This window comes from Anas platyrhynchos, chromosome 1 (assembly GCF_047663525.1).
Source record: "Anas platyrhynchos isolate ZD024472 breed Pekin duck chromosome 1, IASCAAS_PekinDuck_T2T, whole genome shotgun sequence".
In the NCBI taxonomy this organism is placed as follows: domain Eukaryota; kingdom Metazoa; phylum Chordata; class Aves; order Anseriformes; family Anatidae; genus Anas; species Anas platyrhynchos.
Window position 1 is genome coordinate 127349572 of NC_092587.1, and position 27163 is coordinate 127376734.

Here is a 27163-nt window from a genome sequence, read left to right on the forward strand (position 1 = left end):
ATATAGTTATTTGGAAAAAAAAGGCAGGAATGCTTTTTGTGGAGCTAGTACTACATTTTCTACAACTAGATGTATTCTGATAATGTGATATAATGTAATCAAGCTCTGCTTTTTCATGCTGTACTTTGCAATATATTTTGAAAGAGAAATAGTACAGTGTCTAAACTTGCAATATAATTTACCTTTTGATTATGCACTGAAGTAGATGAAAGAAAGTTTTTGGAACAACACATTCTGTACTGTTTGAAAGCATTCTGTGTTATGCTGGACATCATTATGATGGGAATATTGCATTTATTATGTGATGGAATCTTCTCTTTTAGATTCAAAGAATATTAAAAAAGAGAAAGATGGCAAGAATCAGCAGGCAAACAACCCGTCTTTAAACAGTGGTAGGTATTGCAGCTGTCAGGTTATTAGTTAAGGTGTACTGAAAGGAAACGTATGCATTTGGATTGCAATGTCTCTTGAGGCTTTTTTTTCCTCCTCTAATGTCTTTGACTATTACTGATGGGTAGTTAACATACCATTGCTTTTGTTTAACTTAGCAAAGCATGTTTTGGTGTAGCAAATGATGGTTGAAACTGCTTGACTTGAGTCTGATAGTTTTATTAGCTAAGACAAGTACGTGTTATACATATAATCAAAAACTCTCTGTAAACACTAACTTTTTAGATCATTTACTCATCTGTCTGTTGTTCTAATCATGTATTTCCCTGTTTAATGCCTCTTATACCGCAGTTACCTTTACTTTCCTTAATGTATTTGCTGGTGCCAAAGAAAGGCTTTTGGGTGTTGCTAACTGGATTCTAATTTTATTTTAAAAAAATTGTTTTCAAATCAATTGTCTATCAATAACAAACTAAGGGAAACTTCACACTTACCAAAAATGATCCAGCTTCGTGTCAAATGTAGACAACTTCTGGTGTATCCTCAGCAGGTGCCGTGGGGCAGCATGTATGTGGGACTGCGGGCAGTTGGACCGTTGTGAGGTTCAGTAAGAGGGCAGCAACATCCCTATATGCTCCTCATATATTTGTGGTAGTTGCTTGAATTTGGGGCAGCAAGAATTGTCACAAGTACTGTTGACTGAAGTAGAAAATCTTTCCGGGAATCCTTAGCTCTTGATAAAGTATCAGTGGGTTACTTAAACTCTCACTCAGCTTGCATTTCCATACCCTCTGACTCCTAGTAAATGGCCTGGTTCAGGGGTTATCCTGGATACTGCCCGAGGAGTGGGTTACTGTTGTGTATTCATTGAACATACTGGTTGACCAGTACAGTAATAGAGTGGTTGCCTTGATGACCTTCTGCGTACGGATGAGATACTCTGCTACCACCAGCCCTAGTACAGCTTGGTGCAGTTTCTCAGACTTCTTTCTTTCATTTATTGGGATCCTATCGGTGGTAGTGTTCTGCTCTGTTACAAATGCACTTTGCATGTCTCAAAACATGTCTCGTTTCCCCTCTGCAGTAGTGTAACTCCAGTCAGACTGGACTCAGCATGTCTGTATTTCAAAATCAGGTTGTCTGACATGACAGATGGAGCCCCATAAGACAGCCCCCACCAGCAAAGTGCTGTTCACATGTGACTAAGAAAACCATATTTTGTGAGTCACTATAAAACTTCTTGCCTTCTTCTGAAGTAGGGAGCAGCATGTTGAAAATGCTTGGTGTAGGAATAGTGCTAAGCAAGCAGGCTTTACTCTGTCGTCAGTGTTCCTCCACTGGGGGCTAGCTGTTCATCAGCTTTCTGAGCACTGAATTTACTCATGAGATCCAGACTCAGCCCTGTCAAACACCTAGAGAGAGTGACTTGCTCAATATCGTGCAAGGTATCTGATTTTGATAGATTAAATGAAAATTTTTGTCCTGTGTTGTTGCTTGTTGGTGGCCAGGAAGAAGAAAGAGCCTCTTTTGGTCATTGGTTGAAGAAAGTTGCTTTACAGTGCTTTGGGCTACAATCTAGCAAGTCTCCAGATTGTTCAAGGGGATGCATGATAGGAAAAGTTGAAGAGGATGGGAAATAGAAGTGTGAGAAGAGCAGCTGAAAAAAAAATAAAGTAGGTAGGGAAAGGCAGGAGTAGAAAAATTCTAGCTGAATGATCCCAATGTGTGGAAGGTTACAAGGAATAAAAGGAGGATATGAAATACCTTATACGTTACCTACTGTGTTTGCAGGAGTGTGTAAACAAAAATTAAAAGGAAACATCGTCTTTGGCAAAGAGGGGTGGTAGGATCAAGACTAGAAAAGAGAGATCTCCGTGTCAGAAGTTTTAGGTGTGTGCTAAAGGATCCTTGGGATGAGATGAGAAGGCACGAGGTGCTCCATCTGTACAAACAGAACTTAGACTGTGGTAATACTGTACTAAGCAACAATAAACCAGAACCTTAGACTCTACATATTTACAAGCTACACTTGAATCGTAGTTTAAATTTTCAGTTTAAAATTTGTAAAACTTGGATTGGAACTAAACTGAAGCATTGTGTGTGGAAGAGGACGATGGAGTTAGGGAGCACTCCAGCAAACTGGACGTCCACTTGTCCATGGCACCAGATGGGGTGCCTGTGGGAGCTGTCGGATTTGGGGCTTCCCTATCATTTTGGTGACTGGGGAAGTCTGATGATGACTGGAGAAAGGCAAAACACATGCCTGGGGTCAAGAAGGGAGTATTTGGGGAACTACAGGTCGGGCTGGTGGGAGCCCTGTACATCTCAGGGGAAGACACCTGCACCTGGGGCCTGCTGAGGCCAGGCAGGCCAGCGGCGGGCTGCCTCAAAAGGAGCTCTGCCAAAAGGGCCTGTGAGGCAGCAGTGTGCTCTTGTGGTGACGAACGTCAACTGCACCCCTGGTCAAATCAGCAACGATGTAGGCAGCGGGCTGAGAGAAGGGGTTTGCCCTTTCTTCTTGGTGTTTGTGTTACTGTGTCTGGAGTACTCTGCTCAGTTTTGAGCTCCCCAGCATGGAGATGACAGTGATGTACCAGAGCAAGTCAGCTGGCAGGTCACCACAAGCAAGAAGGTTGTGAGATGTAAGCAGAAAATGGATAACAACACCAGAAGACTGATTTCCTTGGCTGGAAGAAGCAGCAGCTTGTGGGAGATGATCTTGCTGTCTTGAATTGCCTGACAGGTGGCTGTGGAGAAGACCAAGATGGATGCGTCTCCAAGGTGCAGGGGAAGGATGTCTTGGCCTTGCTTGTTGGGATGTGAGGTGTTCCTGAGTCATATGAGGAAAGAAAACGTTCACGTAGAAGGTGATGAAACCCAGAAATTGGAGTTTAGAGGTTACCCACAGAGATCCTCAGAACTCAGCAACCTGGCTGTGATGGGACCTGCTTTAGGTAGCCGAACTAGCGGCCTCGTGGGGTCCCTTCTAGACAAAGTTATTCTGTGATGGGCAGAGCTGGTCAAAAAGAGGCAGGTTTGGAAAGAACAGCAAGTGCCATTGGTGTGTAAGTCTATGCTATTGTGAGCAACAATGGCATAAACTTATTTCATCCATTTTTTGTTATTGCTTTTTAATTAGTCTGGCTGTTGGGCCACGCTCATTTTTTTTGCGTCCCTGTTTCAGAATTGCATTCCTGTGCTGGCTACAGACTTTTTTTTTTTTTTTTTTAACCAAGTGTCCTAATTACCTTCTGTGATTTTTTTTGTTTGCTTTGTTTTCCCTGTTCCTACTATATGCTTACTTGTTCTTCAGCATAAAAACTCCTTTTTTCAATTTTCTCTTTGCTGCTGGGTTGGTGGAGTTGGGCTTGTTGCATAATAGGTTTTTCTTGTGCTGTTTAATTCAGCCTGCAGGTTTGAGTGGGAAGGAGAATAGAATGCATGTTAAATCATTTAGCAGGAGCTCGTTTTCTTGAATTTTCTTCATTTGTCAGAAGTTGTATGTTTTCAGGGGCTTTAGAGTTAGGAAGATGTAGAAAATAACTGTTTCTTTACCTGTGCATGTTGGATACAAGGAAGCTTTTTTGGTAGATTTTTTTCCCATATGGTTGTCTTCCTAGACATGCATCTTATATGCTACCAACATACTTTAATTTCCCTTTTCTATGATTGCAGTAATTAAATGATAATTACAGGCATTTCTGAGACCTTTAATTTACTACAGTTATCTTCAGAAGTGGAGTGGTTCTAATGTAAGCTTCAGATCATTTTGCTTGATGAAAATGGTTCTAATACCTAGGATTTCAAGTCCTGTTATAACAACTGAGGTAGTTTGGGAAATGCAGATGTATGGATGTAATGTTTTCAGAGGGGGTGAAATAGGGTTTCTCCTCTTGAAAGGTGTCCTACCGAAATGTCATTGTTAGCAGCCTGTAGACAGTCCAGTCTGCCAAATTAACAGCTCTTGAAATGTTACTGTCTTGCTATATAGTTAGCAACTGCATGCCCTCTGTGGTGTCACAGGCAGATCATTAATACCCTTTTGAATCTGCTGTGACAAAAAATGAGGATCTGAGCAGCCCAGAGGGGTGTTTCTCTTCTGCTTGAAGCCCCATATAAGTGCCTCACTAAGTGCTGTACTAATGCAGGCAAACACTAGGTTCAAACCGACAGACATCCTTCAGAGAAGCAGTGTGCAAGAAAACACTGACATTTTCTGATTTTTCTTTGCTTCTGAAAACTGCAGGGATGTGTTTAGCTGTGCCCTGTAGGGTTTTTACTGATAACCATGATGCAGTTTCTCCATTGCTGCTACGGATTATGCTCTGTGAAGTGACTGCTGCTTGGAGCCACTGGGTGGCATCGTTGCACTATTTTGGGGTGGGTTAAGTGATGATGTGCTCTTCAAGAACATCAGGAAGATGCCAGCTGCCTGAACAAGAAAAATAAACAAACAAGCTCACCTAGGTGATTTAAGGACAAAAACTGTGGCATGGTAGTTTTTCTCTTGTGCTTTATATTGATTTACTGCTTGCTTATATCTGTGGCGTTAGTGCTTCGTACGGTTCCATTTGTTCAAAAAATGGTAACGCTGATTAAATCAAATGCAGGATACACTCAGCTGTGTACATAAGCAATGCCAATATTAACGCTGGAAAAAATGATTCTGTTGCTGAACATTACAATAGTATTTACCTTAAAAAGGCAGACCTTTATGTGACTTCAGAGGAAAAGACAGAAAGATGCAGTTGGAAGGCCAAGCTAATCCTTTTGATCTATTGGACTGGGGATAGTGGTTCTCAACATATGCTTCATCAGACACAAAACATCTGTGTTTTTTTTTTCCATGTATTATTTCAGCACTCCTCTAAAGTTGTTATACCAGTGCTGCTGTTCCCATGCACTTGTTAGGGGCACTGAGGTGTGGAACCACTGGTGGGATTTGTCCAGGGATGCTTGGGAGGTCTTTGTGCAGAGAATTAAGTCTAGATATCCCAACTCGTGTCTTTGTGTGTGGACCACAAAACGAAGAACTCGTGGGAAGTTTATATTGGTATCTGCCAATTGTGTGATTTCTGCTGATGGATTTACAGAAAGCTATTTCAAGGGTTGTGTATTTTGCAAAGATGGAGTTTACGTTTTATTGTAATCCTCTTCTTGGAAAAAAATGTATTCTGTGAGATAGTTGGATGTTTTTCTTTTTTTTTTTGCCCTCTCTTTCCCCAACCTCTCTTAATTTGTGTTCCCTTTAAAACTGTCTGTATGATCTTTTTTATCTTATGTCTTCCAGAGCAGTTTAATTGGGATGACTATCTGAAAGAGACTGAATCAGTAGCTGCCCCTCTGCATTGCTTCAGACAGGTATGCCAAATACTTTGCAAGCGTATGTGTGTGTGCTTCTATGTTACAGGGTGACGATGAAGCAACTTTTATGTTCGGACTGCTTGCAAACTTTCTGTTTGACTTCTTTTGATCTCTGTTTATCAGTAGCTTACAGTTTTGGCAGAAGCCAGAGGCTGAGATTTTCCATTCTTGGTTTCTGCCTTAAGCCAAACTTTGAGGGTTTCATTAAAGTTGTAGCTTTGGACTCTTTTTCTTCAAAAGAAGACTAGTTAATGAAAACAGATAGGCTTATCAGAGTTCAGAAATATCTTCTATTTTTTTCCAGTAATCTTGGAGGTTTACTGTGAGAATTAAAATTTGGCTGATAATCAGAGGAGTCTTTCTCCAGCCCCATTTCTTTAAGAGTCCTTTCAATTCTGAAAAGCTACAAGATATACAAAATACATGTTTGCATGTGCAGGAGAACTTATTCACTGCTTCTTTTCTGGATCTCTCAAATATGTTGCATTTGTGCTCTTTCAGAGCAGGGTGTAATAGATACTGGAGTTTAAAAATATATATTAACAAAAAAAAAAAAAACAACCAAACAAAAAAAAAAAAACAACAAGGGGAAAGACTTTTTACTAGGGCCTGTAATGACAGGAGAAGTGGCAGTGTTTCTTAACTGAAAGTGGATAGATTTAGATTGGATATAAGGGAGAAATTCTTCACTCAGAGGGTGGTGAGGCACTGGGAGAGGTTGCCCAGAGAAGCTGTGGGTGCCCCATCCCTGGAGGTGCTCAAGGCCAGGCTGGATGGGGCTTTGGGCAGCCTGGGCTGGTGGGAGGTGTCCCTGCCCATGGCAGGGGGTTGGAAATGAGTGATTTTTAAGGTCCCTTCCAACCCAAACCATTCTGTGATTCTGTGATAGAATACAAAGGAAATACTAGATTTATCATGAAGAAAACTATTTGTCCCTGAACTTAGTGTAGTTACAGTTGCTGAAGTGGTACTTCTGCTAGGCAAAATACGGAGAGTGGCTAAGGTTAAATGTATCAAAGGTAGGAATTTAAAAGATCAAGCTTACTGAAGTGCATGCACGCACTAGCTACAGTCTCAGGTTATCAGGATTCAGTATTGTTCCTTGTTCAGTAAGAGGTTGTAAGGAGTGCAAGTTTCATTCCCCCCTTGTCCTATGGTTTTGTATCTATGTGCTGATGCAGTTTAAATCTACCATCTCGTGTGAGCTAACGTGGTGGTTTTGCCCAACTGGGCAGCGGAGCTCTACCACAACCATGCTCTCACTCCGCCTCCTCAAAGGGAAATGCTCCTGCGTGGGCTCTTCTCCACGGGCTGCAGCTCCAGCCCGGGGCCTGCTCCTGCGGGGACTCTCCATGGGCCGCAGCCTCCTCCAGGCCACATCCACCTGCTCCACCGGGGGCTCCTCCACCCATGGGGGGGCTGCAGCGTGGAGATCTGCTCCATGTGGGGTCCATGGGCTGCAGGGGGACAGCCTGCTCCACCAGGGGCCTCTCCCTGCACAGGACTCAGGGGAACTGCTGCTGCCTGCCTGGAGCACCTCCTGCCCTCCTGCTGCACTCACCTGAGGGCTGCAGGGCTGCTTCTCACTCCTCGCTCTCCCAGCTGCCATTGCCCAGCAGTTTTCTTCCCCTTTCTTAAATTTGCTCTCCCAGAGGTATAACTTACTGGCTTTTGGCTGTGGGCAGAGGCAGATCCATTTGGATCTGCCTGGAGCTGGCCCTTATCTAACATGGGGCAGCTGCTGGGCTCTTCTCACAGAAGCGACCCCTGCAGCCCCCACAACCAGAACCTCACCATGTAAACCCACTCCAGCTAATGACCTTCAGCTGTTTAGCCCTCTGGAGACTGTCATCTCTGCAGGGATTTTTCTCTCTGTAGGGGGAGCTGCGGTCCAGTCTGTTCCCAAGTTGAGGAGTGTCTGAGCTGGCTGCATAGAACTACATAGGAAGAGTTTCAGTGTGTATGCCTTCACGGTACTGGGCAGATGGATGCTGAGGGATCGGGTAGTTCAGGTTGGGAGAACTGTACCAGGTGTGACAAGCTGGGCATGTGTGGTTTGCTGGACTGTATCTGTTCAGGAAGGTATTTTCAAGGGTTCACTGGCAGTCTGTGATAACTGGCCCCCAGTGGGGACCAAACAAAAAGCAACATGAATGGATAATCCAAGGAGGAGAGGAGCATCACACAGCGTATGTGAAGTTGCTTGGAGGAACAGAGAACAGGGAGAGGGGAGAGCAGGTGGTAGTGTTTCCTCATACTAGATCTTGAATCCCAGCTTTCTCTTCAGGAGATGAGGATAAATGCCCTTCTCATGCTGCTTCAGTGAGAGAGGGCTAAAAAAAATAGCAATGTCCCTATCTCTTTTTGCCTGGAGCACCTAAAATTTATTATCTTCAGAAATTAATTCTACAGTATGTGTTTTTCAGAGTGGATACCAGCAGAGACCCCAAGCCCTGCCTGGGTAGAGGCAGAGAGCAGCAGTGCCATGTTCACAGACCATGGGCCATGATGACCAGAGCAGATGCTCTTGAGATGCATAGCTATGGCAGAAAACAATTCAGGAGCCTTTTCGTGTGTCTTTCTTGCATCTTTCTCTTTGCTACTAATGCTCAAGAGGTCTGAACTGAACAGAATAACATCTTAAATAAAGGTGTTTAAGTAATGTGCACTAACTGAGATACATAAATCTGAGGGACTTGGATTGCTTAAACAGTGTGTGGGTTGGGAAGAAGAGCTTTAATGTCTGTGCTTAGCAAATTTCAAAACAATTTACATATGCAGACTTGCTGTTTCTTCTAGAGGTTGACCTTTAAGTAGAAAGTGATACGCAATGTTAATTATCGCAGTGCTAGCTCCTCTCACTAATTAATGTTTGCATATTTTAGAAACTAAAGCGCTTGAGCTTTGTGTAGGACTAATTTGACTTTTATTGGGTTACCCATGAATTGTACATGTCATTTTCACTCTGTGTAATGAAAGAAAGGCACTGTTCTGGCCAGCCAAAAAGCAAGCGGAGAGAAGTTTAATTTGACAATTATATCCAAAAACTGTGACTTGTGGGAATTTTACAAAGTTCAAATTTTGTAGTAATTAAAAATGACCTGGGGAGCAGTAGATTAAAGTCTCTACCATAAATTAAGATACAGGCATAGTCAGCTAATGGGAATTGATTAGAGCCTTTATCTTAATTCAGCATGTATTTTATCTGTTGCTCTCGGTTGTTTTTAATTACTACCTACAATTTTGAAGCATTCCACATCCCTTTCTCTCACCCTGCAACTTCTTTTCAAGCAGCTGAAAATTTAAAACATAAAAGCTCCTTGTGGTTTGAACAGAGGTTAAATCAAGGCTCTTAATCTAGCAGGTTTTATTATTTTGCTGCAAGGAACTGCCATGGAGGAGTCACCTTTTTAGTACAGTGCCTTGAGTTGTTACTATTTAAACAAGCTCACCTTTCCTACAAACAAATAAACCAAGTCCCTAAATTTTCAATCTCGGTTGCCTTTCATGGTTGTAGAAAGTAACAGCTTGACAAGCAATATCCTGAAATTGAATTGCCCTTTAAATTTAATATGCTCAGGCTCCCCTTTCAGACAGCCTGCTGGCTAAATGCAGCACTGGCAGATGCTACCCTCAACTCTCACTGAATATTGCTTGTCTTTGGGTGTGTGTTTTTTTTGGGGGGGGGGCTCTGGCTCCTCCAGGGCTCCTCCTGTTCATCAGGGTCTGTTTGGAACACTGCACCTGCACAGCATGGTGAAGGTAGAGCAAGATATGCTTTAAAAAATTGAATGTGGTGGAGACAAAATATTGCTAACGCTTGTTCAGGTAGCAAGCTTCTTCAGCCCAGGCATACAGGTGCACCCTGTGTGCCTACTGTGGATCCCAACCCTACCTGACCTGGCCAGATGGGCAGGGGAAGGGGCACAGAAATCTGGTGAGTGTGAATGCCCGTGTTTGTGGTCCTGCTACCTGCCTCCCGTGTTAGGATTCGGGTTGTGTGAGTCTGTATTGGGTAGTTACTGGGTTAAAATGGCACGTGGAAGGCTGCCTGTGGTTCTTGGTGTCTGTGTCCATGGGCAGCTTCCTCCTGGAGGAGGCGCAGAAAAGGTCTTCCAGGATGAGAGAGTAGCAGTCATCACCTCCTACAACAAACCTCAGTGCTTGGCTTGCTTAACTTGATGAAACATTACTGCGAAATGATCAGGTTGCCCTCTGGAAATACACTGTAGATTTTGTTATTAGGTTCAAAGATGCAGAGAGAATTTAAGGTAAGATATAAGTTACCACGAGCAAGTTCAGGCTGGAAGGGAAGAGATGGCTAAAGAGAACAGTGAGATTTGGAGTAATCTTTCTACGTGACTAGGTGAATCATTCAATCCCAGTTAGCGCTGATACAAATTTTTGATCATAATTAGATGAGCTTATTGCCTACATTACTCCAGTAGGCAAGCAAGCAGACTGCCATCCAGTCAGTCTCTGGCAGCACTGTATTTTTCCGTGAGCTTTTCTCTTTTCCTGGTAACAGCTCAGTAAAAAAAATACTCTCCTTCTCTTTTTAACCTTTAGCTGTGACATAAAGATCAGCTCAAAGACCAAGTTGCATTCATCACATTTCTTTTCCCCATGCCATTATCTTTTTCCAAAAATCTCATGGCTGCTAATTAAATTGGCATTTCATTGTGTGTTTGTATGAATGTATTCAGTTCTCTGTGAATCAGCACAAGCTGCAGTTCATATCTCAGCACAGAAGTTCTGTGTGTCTTTAGGACTGTCTGTTTCCTTCTTCTGTAAACTGCAGTTAACATTAATTCCTTTTTCTTCTTTCTTTGCATTATAAGCTTTTTTTTGATGCAGAACCTTTTTCATGACTTAAGCTTTTTTTTAGTGCCTAGTGCTGTAGGGTTCAAATTTTGTTTGAATTTCCAAAACATTAGTAAAATGAGAATTACTAGCTTTCAGTTCAAAAGAAATATTTATTCTTGTTTGTTTGGTTTTGTTGATTGTCATGTTTCTTGAGGTCCTTGCTTTCCATTCACTGCAAGTATTAATCCCCCATCTTTGTATTCCTGTTTTTGTCAGGATTCCCTTGTTACCCTTCCTGGCAGTGCTGATCTTTTTAGCAGGCAGTCATGTTTATGAAGCAGAAACATCAAGTGTCTGAGATGGTGCTGGTGGGAGGTTATCCACGCTTCTTCTCTGATCTGCTGCTAAACGCTGCAAGTTGAAAAGCTTCTTGATATTTAGCAGTTATTTGTTATGTTTGGGTGAACGAAAGCTGTATAGTGACCTAGCTTGTAAATTTAGCAACGCTAAAGAAAATAAGAAAAGGTCTTTTGTCTCTTACTGTAGTCCAGAAGTCCACCTACGAACGATTTCAAAGTCGGCATGAAGCTGGAAGCCCACGATCCTCGCAACGTTACCTCAGTCTGTATAGCCACGGTCATTGGAATCACTGGTGCCAGGCTAAGGTTGCGGCTTGATGGAAGTGACAACAAAAATGATTTCTGGAGGCTTGTGGATTCCTCGGACATACAGCCCATTGGCACCTGTGAGAAGAAAGGGGGCATGCTCCAGCCTCCACTGGGTAAGAAACAGAGCTTTTGAACCCACATGTATGAAGTAATGCTTTTGTGTAGTTGATTTTACCTTTTTGGCTTGGCAAATTCAGTGGTACTAACATTTCATCAAACCGTTATTTAACTGGAAAGGAGAGGTGAGCAAACTAATTCAGGGTAAGTGAAATGTGGGGTTTTCTTCTTTTTTGGATTCTTTTGATGTAAGAATGAGCAGCATAATTGCTGTGTGTCTTTTTATTTGTATATTTGTTTGCTTTTTGTTTTTAGTGGAGGCCCTCAGTGTTAGATGGTAGTGTCTGACAGCATTTGTAATAGTGAGACACAGTCATGTGTCCGTTCTAAAAATGTTCCCCTGGCACACACCCTACCTCCTGAGTAGGTAACATTTTCATCCTAGGTGCTGTCCGTGCTCCTTTTAGTAGACCTTCATAAGAACTGAGAGTGCTGGAGCAGGCTGACTCCTGTTTTCCTCTTCAGGAAACCAGAGTGGCCCACTAGAAGGCGCTCCCTGTTAACCAGAGTGTGAAAGGCTCAGCTGGGCTGCAGAAGGTGCATACAGTTCAGGACAACTGGAATGTTTTCTCAGGCACTCTGAGCAACTTGTGATCTGGGAAAGGTGGCACTGGGTTGGTTAATGCAGCATTCTGCTCAGAGGCAGGAAAAAGGCACTCCAGAGCTCTAGCAAGCTGCAAGCTTACTGCATGCAATTCTCAGCTACTCAAATTGACAGATGTGGGTTGGATCAGCTTGCCATGAGGAGTTTGTGAGCATGACAAACCTCAATGCACAGGATGCAGCTATCCTGGGCTTAGAAGGAGTCTGCAGGATTTCTTTTGCCTTCCATGAGCAGTATGGCCCATGGCATGTCTCCCCAAACTGAGAAATGGTGCTTGGGCTTAGTCAAAGCTTACTGTGAAAGTTTATTAAATGTGGAACTGTACAAAGGAATTCTTTGCTATAAAACAAATACTCAAAGTTAACTGATTAATTACTGTGGGTCATGTAATTGTGGTATCATTTTTGTCTGCTGTGATTAATCAGTATATCTAGACCTACATTCTTGTACCATGCTTGTTATATCTAAAACTTCTAGGTGTGGAAATCTTTAAAGAAACTGATTTTTCATGTTGGTCTGAAAATAGTTCAGCTTCTGAAAAGATGGAAAAATAATAGCCAACATTTACTTTAATTTTCTCCCCACAAAACCAAGCCAAAACACAACAGTAACACTTCTTTTATTCTGCTATTTCTTGTAATGTTTAAAAGATGCAATAAATAATGTTCTTAATGTAAAAAATGAACTGTAGCCAAGAATTGCTTATTGTTGTCTTCCTGTCTTATGGTTCTGGCTTTGGTGTCTTCTAACTGTGACATGTGGCAAGGCAGAGGTGCAGTGAAGAAGACTGGTATGCTTCCTCTTAGTGGCCTCTCAAGAAACCAGCCAACCGTATTTGTTAACAGCTTTTGGATCTTCTGCTAGAAAGGTGAAGCGAAAGGTGTAATTTCATTACAGTGTGAAACTTGATTTGCTCCTAAACAGGCAAACAGATACAGCAGCAGTTCACGTAACCATTAAGATGCTTCATGTAGATTAACAGGGTAGATTTTTGTGCTGTTGTGCTGCTTTAGAAACACAAGAAAGCAGTGCAGCTTGGGTGCCAGTCTGCAAAAGTATTAGTTGAGATAGAGTCTGAACCCGAAAGGGTTTATTTTTTCCTGCTTTCATATGGATGTAGAGATTTTGAATGGAAACACTGGAAAATTTTGAGACTGGAGGGGAATATTCTGAATTATTTTTTTTGAGAAGTAACTCAGTATAACCTTTCTGAAGTGCTTGGTACAACCTTGTAGAATGAGTACAGTCATACCGGTATGAAGGAGGGTCATAATAGAGAAGAGTACGTCTGTTCTTACGTGTATGTATGGCATTAAAATTATGGCTTTAGCCCAGGATCACAGTGCTTTTTTTAAACGTGTTTCTAAACTAGCCTGATGAATAACACAACTCTGGGTTATGTATAATGGGGACAGTCGATCCATTACAAAGAGAAACTTTCCGTGACCATCAGCAGAAGGACTGATGCCGTTCTCTGGATACTCTTTCTTACTCCTGTTCGGTCAGGCTGCTTGTAGCGCAGCACCAAACAAGCAGATGTTTCCCTGCATCTAGAAACAGAAGCTTACCTGCCTTCAGAACAATTGCTGTTATTCAGCAAAGAATGCAAGTGCCATTATTTTGTCCCTCCTGTCTTAGATTTTTTTTAGAGATAGGCTGAATTCCAGCAATCAAGCATTCTGGCATACCTAGATAAATTTTTGAAAAAGCTTTTTTGGCAGCTTTACAGCATCCTGTTCCTGGGCAAAGCTGGGAGCTAATTGGGTGTATAATTACCTCCTGTTAGACATTTAAGCAACCGATTTTTTTTTTATTATTTTTTTTCCCTAAGTAGTAGGGAACCTTCTGGATACTAATGCTCTGGTTATCTCATAATCACAAGTTAAAATAGCCCCTCCTACCTGATTTTTACATCGGTTTAATTATACATGTTACCTAAGGTTTTTGAGAAAATGATTAGTGTAGGAAAAGTGGTCTTGTTCCAGCTTCTGGTTTTCAAAGGGGAGCTTTTATGGTTTTGAGAGCTTAATGTTCTCAACAAATTACGGTGAAGATAACATTTTGTATGGTTTTTACCAGGACAACTTACAGGACAAGTGAAGCTAATTGAAACTGTTGTTTAGTTGTCGTTCCTCTGTCTTTGTGTATGTATCCTGTCTCTGCTAGCTGGTTAGGAATATTGCATTTCAGTAATCACACGTGTTTAGATTGCATAAAGACTCTGGTGTCAAACCAGGAGTGATGATCAGCTCAGCAGTCCTCAAATCATGAGGCCATTTCTCAGGTGTGAGCTTTGTGTTAATTTGGGTGTTGCATAGGTAGTTCCAACACGTAAACTGTTTATCCAACTGAAAATAGCTTGAAGCTGCAAGTTCAAGGACTGCTAAACCATATAATCCATGCAGTCCAACTTTAGATGATGTAATGATTTAACTGATAAAGAATTGCAAATCCATTCCACCTTTCTAGGGACATTTTTTTTTCAACAGAATCTTCAAGGTTCGGTTGTGAGGAAGCTCATCAGTTCCTGGCAGGTTTTGGTAATGTTTGCTTTGTGGAGAAATGTCCAATTCTCACTATTACATCAGTTTTCCTATAAAAATCTGCCAGATACACAGGATACTAAAGATGTAGAAAAAATGCCCACTGCGTTTGTTACCTTACTCATTACTTTGAAGCATTCATTTGGAAAACACAGAAAGCAAAGGGGATATTTTTCATTTTGTTTCTTTAACCAGAGAGTAGATTCTGAGGGAAGGTTCTCAGAAACGAGAGTGTTTTCAGCTAAACCTTTGTTCTCCTTGAATAAGGTAGTTCAGCTGAACAAATTCGATTACTGTTTGTGCTTTTTATTCACTTGTTTAATGAAGGATGTTGAAGTAGAAATATCTTCCAGTTTGTTTCTCAATACGATACATGCTTTTATTAAAGTCATTATATGTTTGTTCTTCTCTGTTGTGTGCTCTTTGTTGAAGAATTTCTATTTATTTATTTTGGGGGCGGGAAGAGGAGAAACCAGTTGGTCTTTTTCTCGTCTGTGGTCTGGTGAAAGAATTAAAACAGCTTCAAAAATCAGAGGGTCTCTCTTCGATAAATGAGGGAAGCTGGAGCTGAGGAAGTTGAGATTGAGAAGTGGCCCTGAAAAATCAGCTCGGTACATTTCTGTACCAGGGAGGTTCCACTGAGCCAGGGGCTATGTGGGATGACCTGGTAATCTCCTGTGCTAGAACATGCATGTTGGTAGGTCTTACACACTTAATTGTAAAGTCACAAATGAGCAAGTGCTGAAAATGGCAGTGTACTGCACAGCTTTCTGCACCAGCACCTGCCCTGTCTGTTCCTTCTTGATCACTTTTATTTTGGCCATGTGCAAAACACAGGGAATTAGGCATTAGTAAAGCCAATTTTATATCATCTTCTTCCCGTTATATCTTACAAACTGATGGTAGGGATATTGTATACGAGTAATTTATTTGTTACTTAGGATTCCAGATGAATGCATCTTCGTGGCCGATGTTTCTCTTAAGAACTCTAAATGGAGCTGAAATGGCACCCGCAGCGTTCTTCAAGAAGGTAAGAGGAAAAGAGCCGCTACTAAATGAGTTTCCATCAATTGGTCCATGATTGCATTTTTTTAGTGAGGATGCCAATATAGTGCCTGTTGTCTGCAGCACAGGAAGGCCAGAATATTATATAAAACTACTTTGAAGTGGATTGTCAAGGTACAAAACCAGACAGGAAGCGATCTGCCCGTTGGATGGCATCTCTTTTCCTGAGTTGAGACTTCTAAAGTATGTTGTGTTGTTCAGAAAAATTGCATTAGTTCATTTTCTGTGTCCTGGATTTTAGATACGATGCATTGTCTCACACTCCTTGACAGCATCACATTCACGTAGTCATTGTGCACAGGAGTAAAAAAAAAAATTTTAGTGGAGAGCAAGAACCATCAGAGAAAAGTAGTACTTTGAAAGGTTTTGTTAAGCGTTTTCACTGGGCAGATTACTCATCATTTAAAATGTAATCAGAAAGTAGTTGATGGTAGAAAAAGCTGCTTGTTTTTGAACATGACTTGGGTAAACTACTGTGAAACATGAAAAACAATTTATGAAAACAATAGTAATATTAATGTGGTTTTGTTGTGATGCTGTCACATTGGATGTCTTCATTTCTGATACTGAGAACGACATTCAGAAGTATGTCAGTAAATCAAGGAGTTGGTTTCAGGCCTGCAGCCACATTGCTTACATGTTAACTTATTGTAATTTTTGGGGCTGTGATGAATCATACTTCCTGTGCTGGCCTATCAGTATGTCTGAGATCATTTTTGGGGAATGAGGTTCCTGAGGCTGAGGTGGTCATTTGGGTTCCCTTGGGTCACAAGCTCGGCAGTGAGGGTACGCTTCTGCTGGTCACGTTGACTTTATTTCTGGTTCTCTTTTGTCCATTTGGAATTGGTCTAAGGCAGGCTTAGTTACCAGAGGCCTATAAATAACGTCCAGTACTAATGAATTTTTCATGGACTAATTGAGAGGTGAAGCTTTTACCAGACAGTTATCAGTCCCCAGAAATTCCCATTCCCTGCAAACCTTCTCTTCCTTATTAGCATGTAATGATTTCATCGTGGTGTCTTTGCTGTCTTGCTGCCGAGGCATAATGTATTGGGTGCAACCCATTGCTTATGTAAATACTTCCAGCACAGCCTGGCTGCCATGGGGAATTTTGCTAATTATCCCAACCGTGTTTGTGGGAATAGAATCTAGATTTTTATAACACAGAAGATAAAAAGCAAATGCAAGTTTTCAGCATCAGTAAGTTTTTTCGAATGTCTGTTATAACTTCTTGAGAGTAGTGAGTATAAGAAATAAAAATGTTGAAGAAAAAATAGGTTTCCTGTTGTTGTTTTTTTTTATTATTATTATTTTTAAAGGGTCATACAAATACAAATATTCTACCAATCTTACTATTGTAGGAACCACCAAAACCTGTGACAAACTGCTTTAAAGTTGGAATGAAACTTGAAGCTATAGATAGAAAGAACCCGTACTTGATTTGCCCAGCAACCATTGGAGATGTGAAAGGAGATGAAGTTTTTGTTACGTTTGATGGCTGGAGAGGAGCATTTGACTATTGGTGCAGATGTGATTCTCGAGATATTTTCCCAGTTGGATGGTGTAGCTTGACAGGAGATGCATTACAACCACCAGGGAACAATGGTAAGATGACTAATAATATTGCTTAATTGTTTTTCCCCTCAATTACAGCAGAATTTTAAAAACCAGCTGGCTGTATGCAGATAAGACTGGATATTTGATTTGCGAGCAGTTGATGAGGACGAAATATTGTTGAATTTTCTTTACGTATTTTAAAGCTAATAGGATAGTTTCTGGGAAACAGGTTTGTCTGTTTGTAGTAACTCTGGAAACATTTTATTTAATATTCTACCATTGAAGGGCTTTTGATAATCTTGAATTTTCCTGGGATTGTGAAAAATCTTGGACCTAAACTAGTTTTGCCGTTTGTATTGTAGATAGATGCTCCTGTTTAACAATACCAATATATTCTCTGCAGCAGCACTTTACATTAAGCTAACCGCTAAGAAAATAAAGTAAAATAATCTTTTAAAGAAGAGAATATTAGGGCAACTTTGCTTCTGTGAAGGTTGAAGGTTTAAAATATATATTTAGGAGGCTTTTGCTTCACACTCGCAAAATTCTGTCTTGTAGCTGCCTCTTCTGAATGCTTTATCATCCTCATACCTTTATGAATATTTGTACTTAATGGTTATAGAGTCCTCTTAAGTAATGGCCACCTTGTTTTATAATCTGAAGCCACCTACCCTAGAAAGTCAGAAACAGAATAAAGAGAAATACCCTGAATGTAATCCCTCTCCTACTCTGTCACATTTCTGTAATGCAAGGTTTTTCTGCCAAACTCTTTGGGCTCTTTTACCCTTGCCCTCTTCCGATTTGAATGAAAAAGAGGTTTTTAAAGAAGGAAACTGTGTTTTAGTTAAACACTTCAATACCTTTGACCAGAGCGAGCTGTTCTAATGGTGAGCACTTTCATAGCTGCTGCTAGGTAAGGAACAAGCAAACTGGTATCACAGAACTCCCACAAGAGGTGCCAAAGAAGGGAAGAAATCAGTCATTCCTGCTGCTTTCTTCCTGCCTGTTATTTTTCTCAGTCCCTTGTCAACCGGTCATGGAAGACCTAGCTGAGATGAGTTCAGAGTCCCTTTCTCAGCTGTTTGATTCCTCTGTGTCCTTGTCCTCACCTGCCCCTCAGTAATACTGTCCGCAGTTATCGGGTCACAGTAACTGATCTAGTTTAGTCCATAGCAGCAGATTTCAGCGAGGGAGCAATGGTGTGTGGAGCTGTACGGACAGATCCAAGATGTGCAGGTACAAACCTGCAGTGAGAAGGCATGGGAAAGGGAGTTGAGGACAGTCTACATTTGACCAAAATGATATAGTGGGTCCCAAACTGACTGCAGCCCGATGGGTGTGTGTTCCCAATGTGTAAAGTGCACAGCTCAGCTTCTTCAGAAGGGTGACTTTGTCTTGAGAAGTCCCGAATGAGGTGTGTTATTATGGTAAGTTAATTATGTCAGCTATGGAGAAATAAAATGGCTTTATAGGAAAGGGGCCGTGTAAATAAGTGATGTAAATTTTTTAGAAGATATTTTTATGACTGTTTAGTTTGCTGACTCCAGTTGTATCTTTTGGAAAGAAGCGTTATGAAATTGTTTAGTCTACTCCAGTTTCAGTGCTGGAAACCCAGCAGTGTTTTGAGATAACATGTACAACATTCTTCTTGGCCGATTAGTGTTTGGTAGAGATCAAAGGGTTGTATAACAATTAGTTAGTAAATTTGATTAAATATTCCAGTTGTTTGGGTATTAAAATAAACACAATTCCTGAGTGTGTTCAAATCTGGTGCAGGCTGAAATTACCTAGCCATGTCACTTTCTGGATTCTATCCCCTTTTTATGAAAAACAGTGACACTTCAAGCACTGATAAGACCCAAGGCAACGTTCTTGCAGAAGTGTAGTCAAAACTGGAGAACTTCAGAGACGCGATAGAAGTGGGAGCAGGAAGGTGAAGGCCAAGGATTTTGTTGTTTGCAGTTCTAAAAGTGTTTCCAAGGTTAACTGCAGTTTTATTAAAACTTTGTGTGGTCCTTTTTTTTCCCCATTCAGAGCAGGAAGTTTCTTCTTCAAATTTTGCTTCATGTGCTTATTTTTCAGGCGTGCATTTGTCAAGTTTACATAGCTAGATGAAATATTTTTTGCTCTCAGGTTACTTATTTCACTGTTATTTGATTGCTTTTGAGCCATTAAAGTACTGTAATGAGAGTCCTTTATTAAAATGTAAATAATAGCTTCAAGGAGAGTGTAATCAAGTCATTTCAATTCAGAAATTTGATAATGTTGTCAGGATTCTTCATTAAGTCACATTAACATTGACTACTCCTGTTATGGAAGAAAGCATGACAGATAACATATTGTAGGAATTCACTTGAAATATTATGGTATCGTTGTAGCCCAGACTTTTTTCCTGCAGGTTAGTTTAGTATTTCTGTCTTGAATTGCAACAGTAGAGAGTGAAAAAAATTGACGGAGCGTGGCTTAGATTTCAGAGTTGGTATTATGTGAAATATTCCAGGTTTTTTATAACTCCTTTTTTCCTGAAGTCATTTAAATGTGGCAAATCACTAGTGAAGGGCTGAAAACAAAACAAATTTTAGTCGCTAAGCAAAAACAATATCCTGTAATCTAAGTATGAAAATGATAAATGATGCTTTAGTTTTCATCCATACCTAAGACAACAATTTCCTGCCATGAGACTTACGTGTTTGTTGTCTGATTTAGCACTTAGCAAGAGAGAGACTGCAGTAAAGGAGATGATTTGAAAATTAGAGAACATTTTATTGCAGCTGTTTACTCTCTTAGCCATTTAGGATGCCCAGAGAGAATGTAGGCCCTCTGTCATGGGTTGTTTTTAAGAACAGTTTGTACACGGCCTTCTTAGATATTGGTGAATTTATTCAAAACAGGATATGTGGTCTCTTCAGCCTTGCGCTCTGTAACTCGCATTGGTTTTAGAAAGATAAGCTCAAGAACTAAGACATGATCAATAGAAGATAAAATGACGAAGGTAGGTACAAACAGTAGTCCAAAACAACTTTCTAATGTTCAGTCCTTAATCTTCTTGCTGATGCTTTGTCTTTGGTCCCTTCCAGCAGATGTGACTTGGTTGGACCTGGCTGGGTGTCAGGGCATGTGCTTAGTGGGATGAGATGTAGTTGTTTAATGTTTATACGAGCAGAAGCTGTACTTAGCTGATTTTGTAGCTGGATTCCTTAGAAATATCTAGGATAGTAGTAATTTACGTAATGTGTGGTTTGACAGCAGTGCTTGATGTTGGGTTGACCTGCTGGCCCAAGGTTAATATTTTAAGGATGCAGTAGCTTGTTTTCTCCGAGTCTCTTGGGCCCTTAAGTGCTTTTACAGATGACTCGTCACACAGGAACAGCAGCGTGAGCTATGGCTGGTGAAAAAAGTTGGCATGATAATATCTATGCTGGACGAATGTGAAGGACCTGCTCCGGGAGGCTTTTTCCAGCAGTGGCTGAAAGCAGATGTTTGAAGAAAAGCAAAAGCACGCAGGAGAGAGGTTTGCAGATGTGTTCCTAATATCTGGCACTCTATGGCCCAGCACTGCCCAAGCCCCAAATAATTTATGCCGAGTGCCTCCTGGAAGAGTTTGTTTCTGTTCACTTATGTTTTGGAGACATGAACTTTTAGCTCCTAAAGCATCCTGTAGCAGGGAGGTGTGTGGAAGAGGAGATAGCTTTTTCCTTGCTGCTAGTTTCATGTTTTGCCCTCTAGTTCTTGGACTGAAACAGCTTCCCGGGCCTCCAGTTCTCGTACAGGAGGAGTCAGGAAATGGCCATTCCCGAACAGCTTTCTTCATATCCACCATGGTTTATCATCTTCCCGCAACTGTCTCTATTACAAACTTGTAAAATCCTGTTCTGTTTTACCTTGTTATGTGATCAGTTTAATTCCACTGATCACCTTTGCTATTCTGTACAGCTTCCAGTTGAGCTGTCATTTTTGAGCCACTGGAACCAGAAGTGCACGAGGTATCTAAGACTTGGTGGCATTGTTCTGGTTTTTCTTTTGTTTTCTATTCCTCTTATTCCTAGATTTGTATTTGGGATCTTGAACTGCTGCTGAGCAATGTATTAATACTGTCTTGGAAATATTTATTTTCATTCCAAGATGACCCTTTTGTGATGCTTCATTAGTCACAGAAACTGGATCATTCTGAATTGCTTGACACTGAATTTCATCTTCTATTTCCTCATCTGCTGAGCAACTGCTTAGTTTGCAATATCTTTCTTTACCAACTATATAATTGTTTAACATCTGTTGCCATTTCATGCTTTGTTCTTGTTCTAGATCATATACGGTTCAAATGGCACAAGCCCAAGCAGAGATCTCATCAGGATTTCTCTAGAGTCCTCTTGATTGTGGAAATGTCCATTTATTCCTGGACACTGCTTGGTATTTTCTAACAATTTCTTCAGAAGTATCATAAGAACCTTCTCTCATATCCTCCACTGTTACTTAAGGGTTCTTAAGGCTTTTTTTGTTATTGCTGTTTTTTTTTTTTGTTTGTCTGTGGTGTGTGATCTTGTCAAATGCAAGTTCACAGACTGCATTTGCTGACTTTCAGTCATCTGCTTATGTGTTGACTCCTTAAAAAGAAGTTACGATGGGTTTGTGAGACGTGACTTTTTCTCTATAAAAGCTGTTCGGTTCTCCCCCAGCTCATTGTATTTATCTTTGTGTTCACCACCTCTGTTCTATGGCTAAAACAATATTTTTTTAGCAACTTGCCCAGTACACACATCAGGTGTCCTGTCCATGCCTTCCTGGCTGGAGTGTTAGCATCATTTTAACATTTTAGGTGCCTTAACTCTTTGGATTTGAAGCAATTTTAGAGACAAACTTGCACAGTACCGTCAGTAGCTTGGACATTTCATCGTTTTTCCTTCCTAATCTAAGGGCTGTCTGTCCTGCCAACTCACTATTGTTTGTTTTGTCTCTGATTTCTGACCTCTGCTACTGGTACTTCATGTCATGAACTTGCTTGAAATCCCTGTGAAGAGGGGTTCTGATATGGGAACTAGCGTGAGCTTCCTTGGAGGGAACGTGAATGCAAGAAGAACATTGAGTCTTGTTGCTTTAACATTACTGCCTGTGATTGCTTGTTCTGAAATTTGATCATCTCTTGGGTCCATATAACTTCTGCCTTTGATATGTTTTAAAAAGGCTTTTTAAACTTTGGTATCTTTTGGATATTCTTCTATCAACTCTTTTTCTGGGCCAAACTTCTCATGCTTTTCTATTTAACTGCTGTACATGTTGATTTTTATTTTACTCAGTTGGCTAACAGAGAGCTGTTACTATGCCTAAGAATATTTTTGTATTGCACTGTAGCTGCTTGTATCTGAGGCTTATGATTAAAATAGAAGGCAGGATGACTGGAGATTGTTGGAGCAATTTTGGTTTGCTGTTTCTGTGAAAATTCGTTTTACTGTTAAGTCATTCCATGTAAATGGCAATTGTTTAGGTAACCCATCTTCTTATTTGTAATGTAAGCAAAACCTCTTCCTCAAAGAAGAATGAAGAAAAGAACAAGTGGGGACAAGCCATGTAGGAAATAAGTAGTTACATCTGCAAAGATTGATTTCATTGCAGTTATATCTATCATTTAGGTGTGAGCTGCATCTGGAGAGGGACCAGCTTTTGTAGATCCCTGTTATCTGCTCCACCACAGTCTTCTGAAGTTCGATCTCTGGCAGATCGAGGTGATGCAGCAAATCGTGAAGCAGGAACTGCTCTCTGCGCTCTGCAGGAAAGAGTCCTGGTCAACAAGGGAAGATGATGTAGTAATCTAAATAAAAGCAGTGAAGCACTCTAGCTTTTATCGTTAGCCCCCTTCCTTCCCTCCTCTCTTTCCCCCTCCACGCCGTGTGTCAGCTCATTGCTTTTCTCCCAGTTCCGTGCATTTATTGCCAGAGTGATCATCTTTCACTGTGCTAGTCAGCCTGTGATGATGTGGTCTCCTCCTAAAAGCTGTCTGCAGTGATAAGAGTAAGACAGGCCCAAGTAGAGATTAAAACATATCTTGTCTGTTTTATGATTTCTAAGTTAGTTTTACTTAATCTTCAGACATGATCTCAGTATTTTGTACAGATCTTTAAGCTAGTAGTTACCAAAAGTGCACTTAATGCACTTCTCTGGTGTTGATAATGAAATTGTGTCAGGATTGCTGGATTTTCAGCAGAGTTGTACGCAAATGTACAGCGTCATTGTAAACTTCAGTACTACTCCACAATGTTTGCAGACAAAACAAAAGCAGCATTGAAACTACTTTAGAGAGAGCTACAGTAGAATCTATGAAAAGTCTGCATTGTTCGAAGTAGCAAAAAAAAATCTGATAAGTACAGTAAATCTTAAGTTTCGTTAGAGAAAGAAACATGCTGAAATTGTGCAATTTCATCCTGCCAGAGATTTCCTTTTGCTTTCAGTGCAGCCAGCTTCTTTTCATGAACAGGTCACAGTAGTTAGGCACACACAGTAAGCAGATTTATGCTGTCTTCGCAATTGTACATGAAAACTCCTCAGTGCTTCAGGCTACACTCTGATTTCCTACATTCTCTCACGTGTTAAGCTTTTTTTTAATTTGGTATTAGTGTTTCTTGGCATCTTGCAGCAAGGCCTGGTTGGTGCCACTACAGGGCAGAAAGCGCTTAGGAAGGAATAAAGGTTTTGCCTTTCCCAAAGCAGAGGCCTTGTTTGTAAGCCTGATTGCTTGACTGTCTTACCATGCTTATTTAAGGTAATTGTAATTTCCTTTTAAACTCCTAAGTGCTTCAAGCACATGTATTTTTGATTGTTACATGGAAAATATTTTATTTGCTCTTAGAATAGAATAGTTCATTTGGAAGGGGCCTTCAGAGACCATTGAGTCCATCTGCCTGAGCACGTCAGGCCTGCCCAGCAGTTAGGGCACATCACTGAGGGCATTGTCCAAACACCCCTTGAGCACTGATGGCCACGGGGCAGCACCCAGCTCCCCAGGAAGCCTGTTGCAGTGTGTGAGCACCCTCATGGCACAGAAACATTTCCTGATGCCCAGCCTGAACTCCTTGGCACAGCTCTGTGCTGTGCCTGTGCTTGGCCATCGGGCCTCAGGAGCGGAGGCCGGCGCCTCCCCCTGTGCTTCCCCTCCTCAGGAGGCTGCAGCGAGGTTGCCTCTGGGCCTCCTCTCGTTGCCAAAGATGCTCACAGTTGGACAACTTGCTCAGAAAGATGCTGTGAGGGCCAGGACTAAAGGCCTCACTACAATCCAGAAGGATTACATCCGCTGCCTGCCTTCCCCTCACCCACCGAGTGGGTGACCTTATCGTAGAAGGAGACAAGTGGCTCAGGCAGGACTTTCCCATGGCGAACCCATGTTGACTGTGCCTGGTCATAGCTTTGTTCTTTAAGTGCCTTTCAGTATCTCCCCCCCGGACACTTTTCTGCATAACTTTTCTCAGGACTGGGGTTAGACTAACAGGTCTGTAGTTCCCTGGGCCCTCTCCCATGCCCTTTTTGTGGATGGGTATAACACTGGCCAGCTTCCAGGCAGCAGAGACCTCTCCAGGCTCCCACGACCTTTGCTGAATTGTTGAGAGGGGTCCAGCTTGTAGCATCCACAAACTCCTTCAGCACCCTGGGGTGAATCCCATCTCACCCCGTGGACGTAAGAACATGGAGCTGATACAACTCTTCCTAGAGTTTCGGTGATCACAGATGGAAAGCCGTTGTTCCCACAGTCACGGTCCTACAACTCTGAGGACCTGGCAGCCCAAGATCTGTTGTTACTGTTAAATGCTGAGGCAAAAAAAAGGCCAAAAATACTTACCCTTTCTTGTTAGGTGACTCTCTGCTTCAAGCATCGGTCTTGTGTTTTCCTTTGACCTCCTCCTGCTGTTGGTGTACCTGAAAAAGCCTTTTCTGTTGTCTTAACACCACACTGGCCGGTGTCGACTCAAAGTGAGCTTTGGCTTTTCTCGTTTTCTCGCTGCAGATGTGGACTGCAGCTCTGTCCTCTTCCTCTGAAGCCAGGCCATGCTTCCTGAGGTCATGTATCTTCTTTCTCTGCCCTACTTCCAAGAGTTCCCTGTTCAGCCAGGCCCCACTTGCAGCACAAGTCGAGACCTCTTATGGAGGTCTCCTGGATACTGATATCATGAGGGGTTGTGTTGTCCAACTGGTGGATGGGGCTGAGTGAATTTCAATTTACTGTGTTAGTACACGTAAGCTACCCCCTGAAGCTTGTGGTGTTTTGTCTCACCTGGGGCCCACCTTTCATCTTGGTGATGCTATGTGGGGAGCAATAATGACAAAAACTGGGCAGAATAAGTAACAGCATCAAGAACCACGATGCTAAAACTGGGTAGAGGTGGGCTTTGCCATGCTTCCTGTGGCAAACTCCCGTTGACAAACCTGTGACAGTAAGCTACTTGGAAAACTTGCTAATCTTTTCCGCTTCCTTTCCCAGTTTGTCAGAACTATCACAATAAGTACTTAGTGAATGAAAGGTTAATTTTATAGTTAAAACCCTGGGCTTGAATTCAAGAAGTGTGTTTCCATTGCTTCCACTGTGTAATTCTCACATGGATTTAGGGTAAGTTGCTCAATTTCTTTGCCTCATTTTTTATTTTTATTTATTTATTTATTTTTGTATCTGGTAGATGAGAGAAAGGCCAGGCTTTTATATTCCGCATTCAGCTTCTTCCTCAGTGGGGGCGTATCAACAGTACTGCAGTAGGAACAGAATAATTTCTGTCTTGATAGAAGTGCTTGTTTAAGCACCGAGTTACTGTTTCTACTGTCCTAATTGGCACGTTCACCCGAGGAAGCAATGCTGTGTTCAGGGAGTGCATGGCAAAATGGGCCCGTACCTTGCTTCATGCGATCTCAATTCAGCTTTCTGAAGACTCTGTGACACTAACTGAATGGTAGATTTAAAATGTTTAAATACTATAAATCAGGAGCTTTTTTTTTTCCTTGGCTTTAGCTAAAGAGGTAGAGTGACACTGTCGCTGTGGATTATTTGAGGGAATTTTAATAATTAGACTTGCATGAGGATTCGGAGCTGTCATCTGCCCCATCCCCTTCCCAAGTGCTGGAGCTTCTCAGTAGCTTCAGATTTCAGTTGTCTTCAAGTATCTGACTTATTCTAGCGAGAGATCTTGGGGATAATGTTATGGGGTTAAATTTTGCGTTCCTTCATGTGGCGTTTGGCCCTCATCTGAAGCCTGATACCCTTCTCGTGTAAATAAGCTCAGTTGACTCCAGCGGATCTGCTTGCACGAATGAAGAATGGTGGTAACGCATCTTTAGGGTGGGGGTTCCAGGACATTTGGGTTGTGCGTTTCTCTTAAATATGCTGGATACAAAGCTCATACGTGCTCTATTCTCACTAGAGTGATTTTTTTGGGGAAAAAAAAAAGTTTTGAACAAGCAGTCATTAGCAGTACGAAAGCTCTTGGTGCATTGCATGGGCATCGTCATCTATGGCCTTTGCTAGCTCCATAGAGCAACTAGAACTCGGCGGCCTTTGAAAACTCCTTTTAGTTGCTAACATTGCTATGGAAAAGCATGTTTATGTAGGCTGCTCTCTGGTCTCCCGTCGCTGAGGACAGCAGTACAGCTTTTTGGATCTAAATAAGAGACTTGGGAAAGAATGCCACGCAGCGCATCGAGCTCCTGAAACTTGAGCGGTCGATATTTTTGTAGAAGAGCAGCATGAAGCAAACGCTTTATTTTGTTTGTGCAAATGAGAAGAGCATTGTGATGCAAAGCAGTATCCTGAAAAGGCAAATGTGCTTTTTTTTTTTTTTTTTTTTCCCCCGTTGTAAATATCCCAGCTAAATACTGCAGTAATTGCAAGCAGAGCTTGGCATTTTTTCTCTCTATTCTTTTCATCGATATATTTTAACAAGTCCTCATGAGACTATTAAAACGTCTTAGTTTTTGGAACATGTGGTCTAGTGGGGATAACTTTGTCTGCAGATGCAGTGGGCTGGCAGCTAGGTTTTGCATGTCTTTTCATTTCCCTCCAGATCCTCTGACCCGGCGTAACC

The 27163-nt window shown here is 41.5% G+C and overlaps 1 protein-coding gene across 7 annotated transcripts in view; it reads left to right on the forward strand.

The window, feature by feature from the left end:
• Positions 1 to 27163, forward strand: part of SCML2 (Scm polycomb group protein like 2) — a 66701-nt gene that overhangs the window by 15178 nt on the left and 24360 nt on the right. For 4 of the 7 annotated variants that reach the window (XM_072028984.1, XM_038172929.2, XM_038172928.2 and 1 more), the window contains exons 3-7: positions 324 to 392; positions 5681 to 5751; positions 11107 to 11341; positions 15434 to 15522; positions 16919 to 17162. In XM_072028984.1, the coding sequence (XP_071885085.1) occupies positions 324 to 392; positions 5681 to 5751; positions 11107 to 11341; positions 15434 to 15522; positions 16919 to 17162 (708 nt within the window). Of the gene's footprint in view, positions 1 to 323; positions 393 to 5680; positions 5752 to 11106; positions 11342 to 12719; positions 12818 to 15433; positions 15523 to 16918; positions 17163 to 27163 lie in introns of those variants that run through there. The other 3 variants (XM_038172932.2, XM_038172931.2, XM_072029001.1) reach the window with 2 other exon arrangements.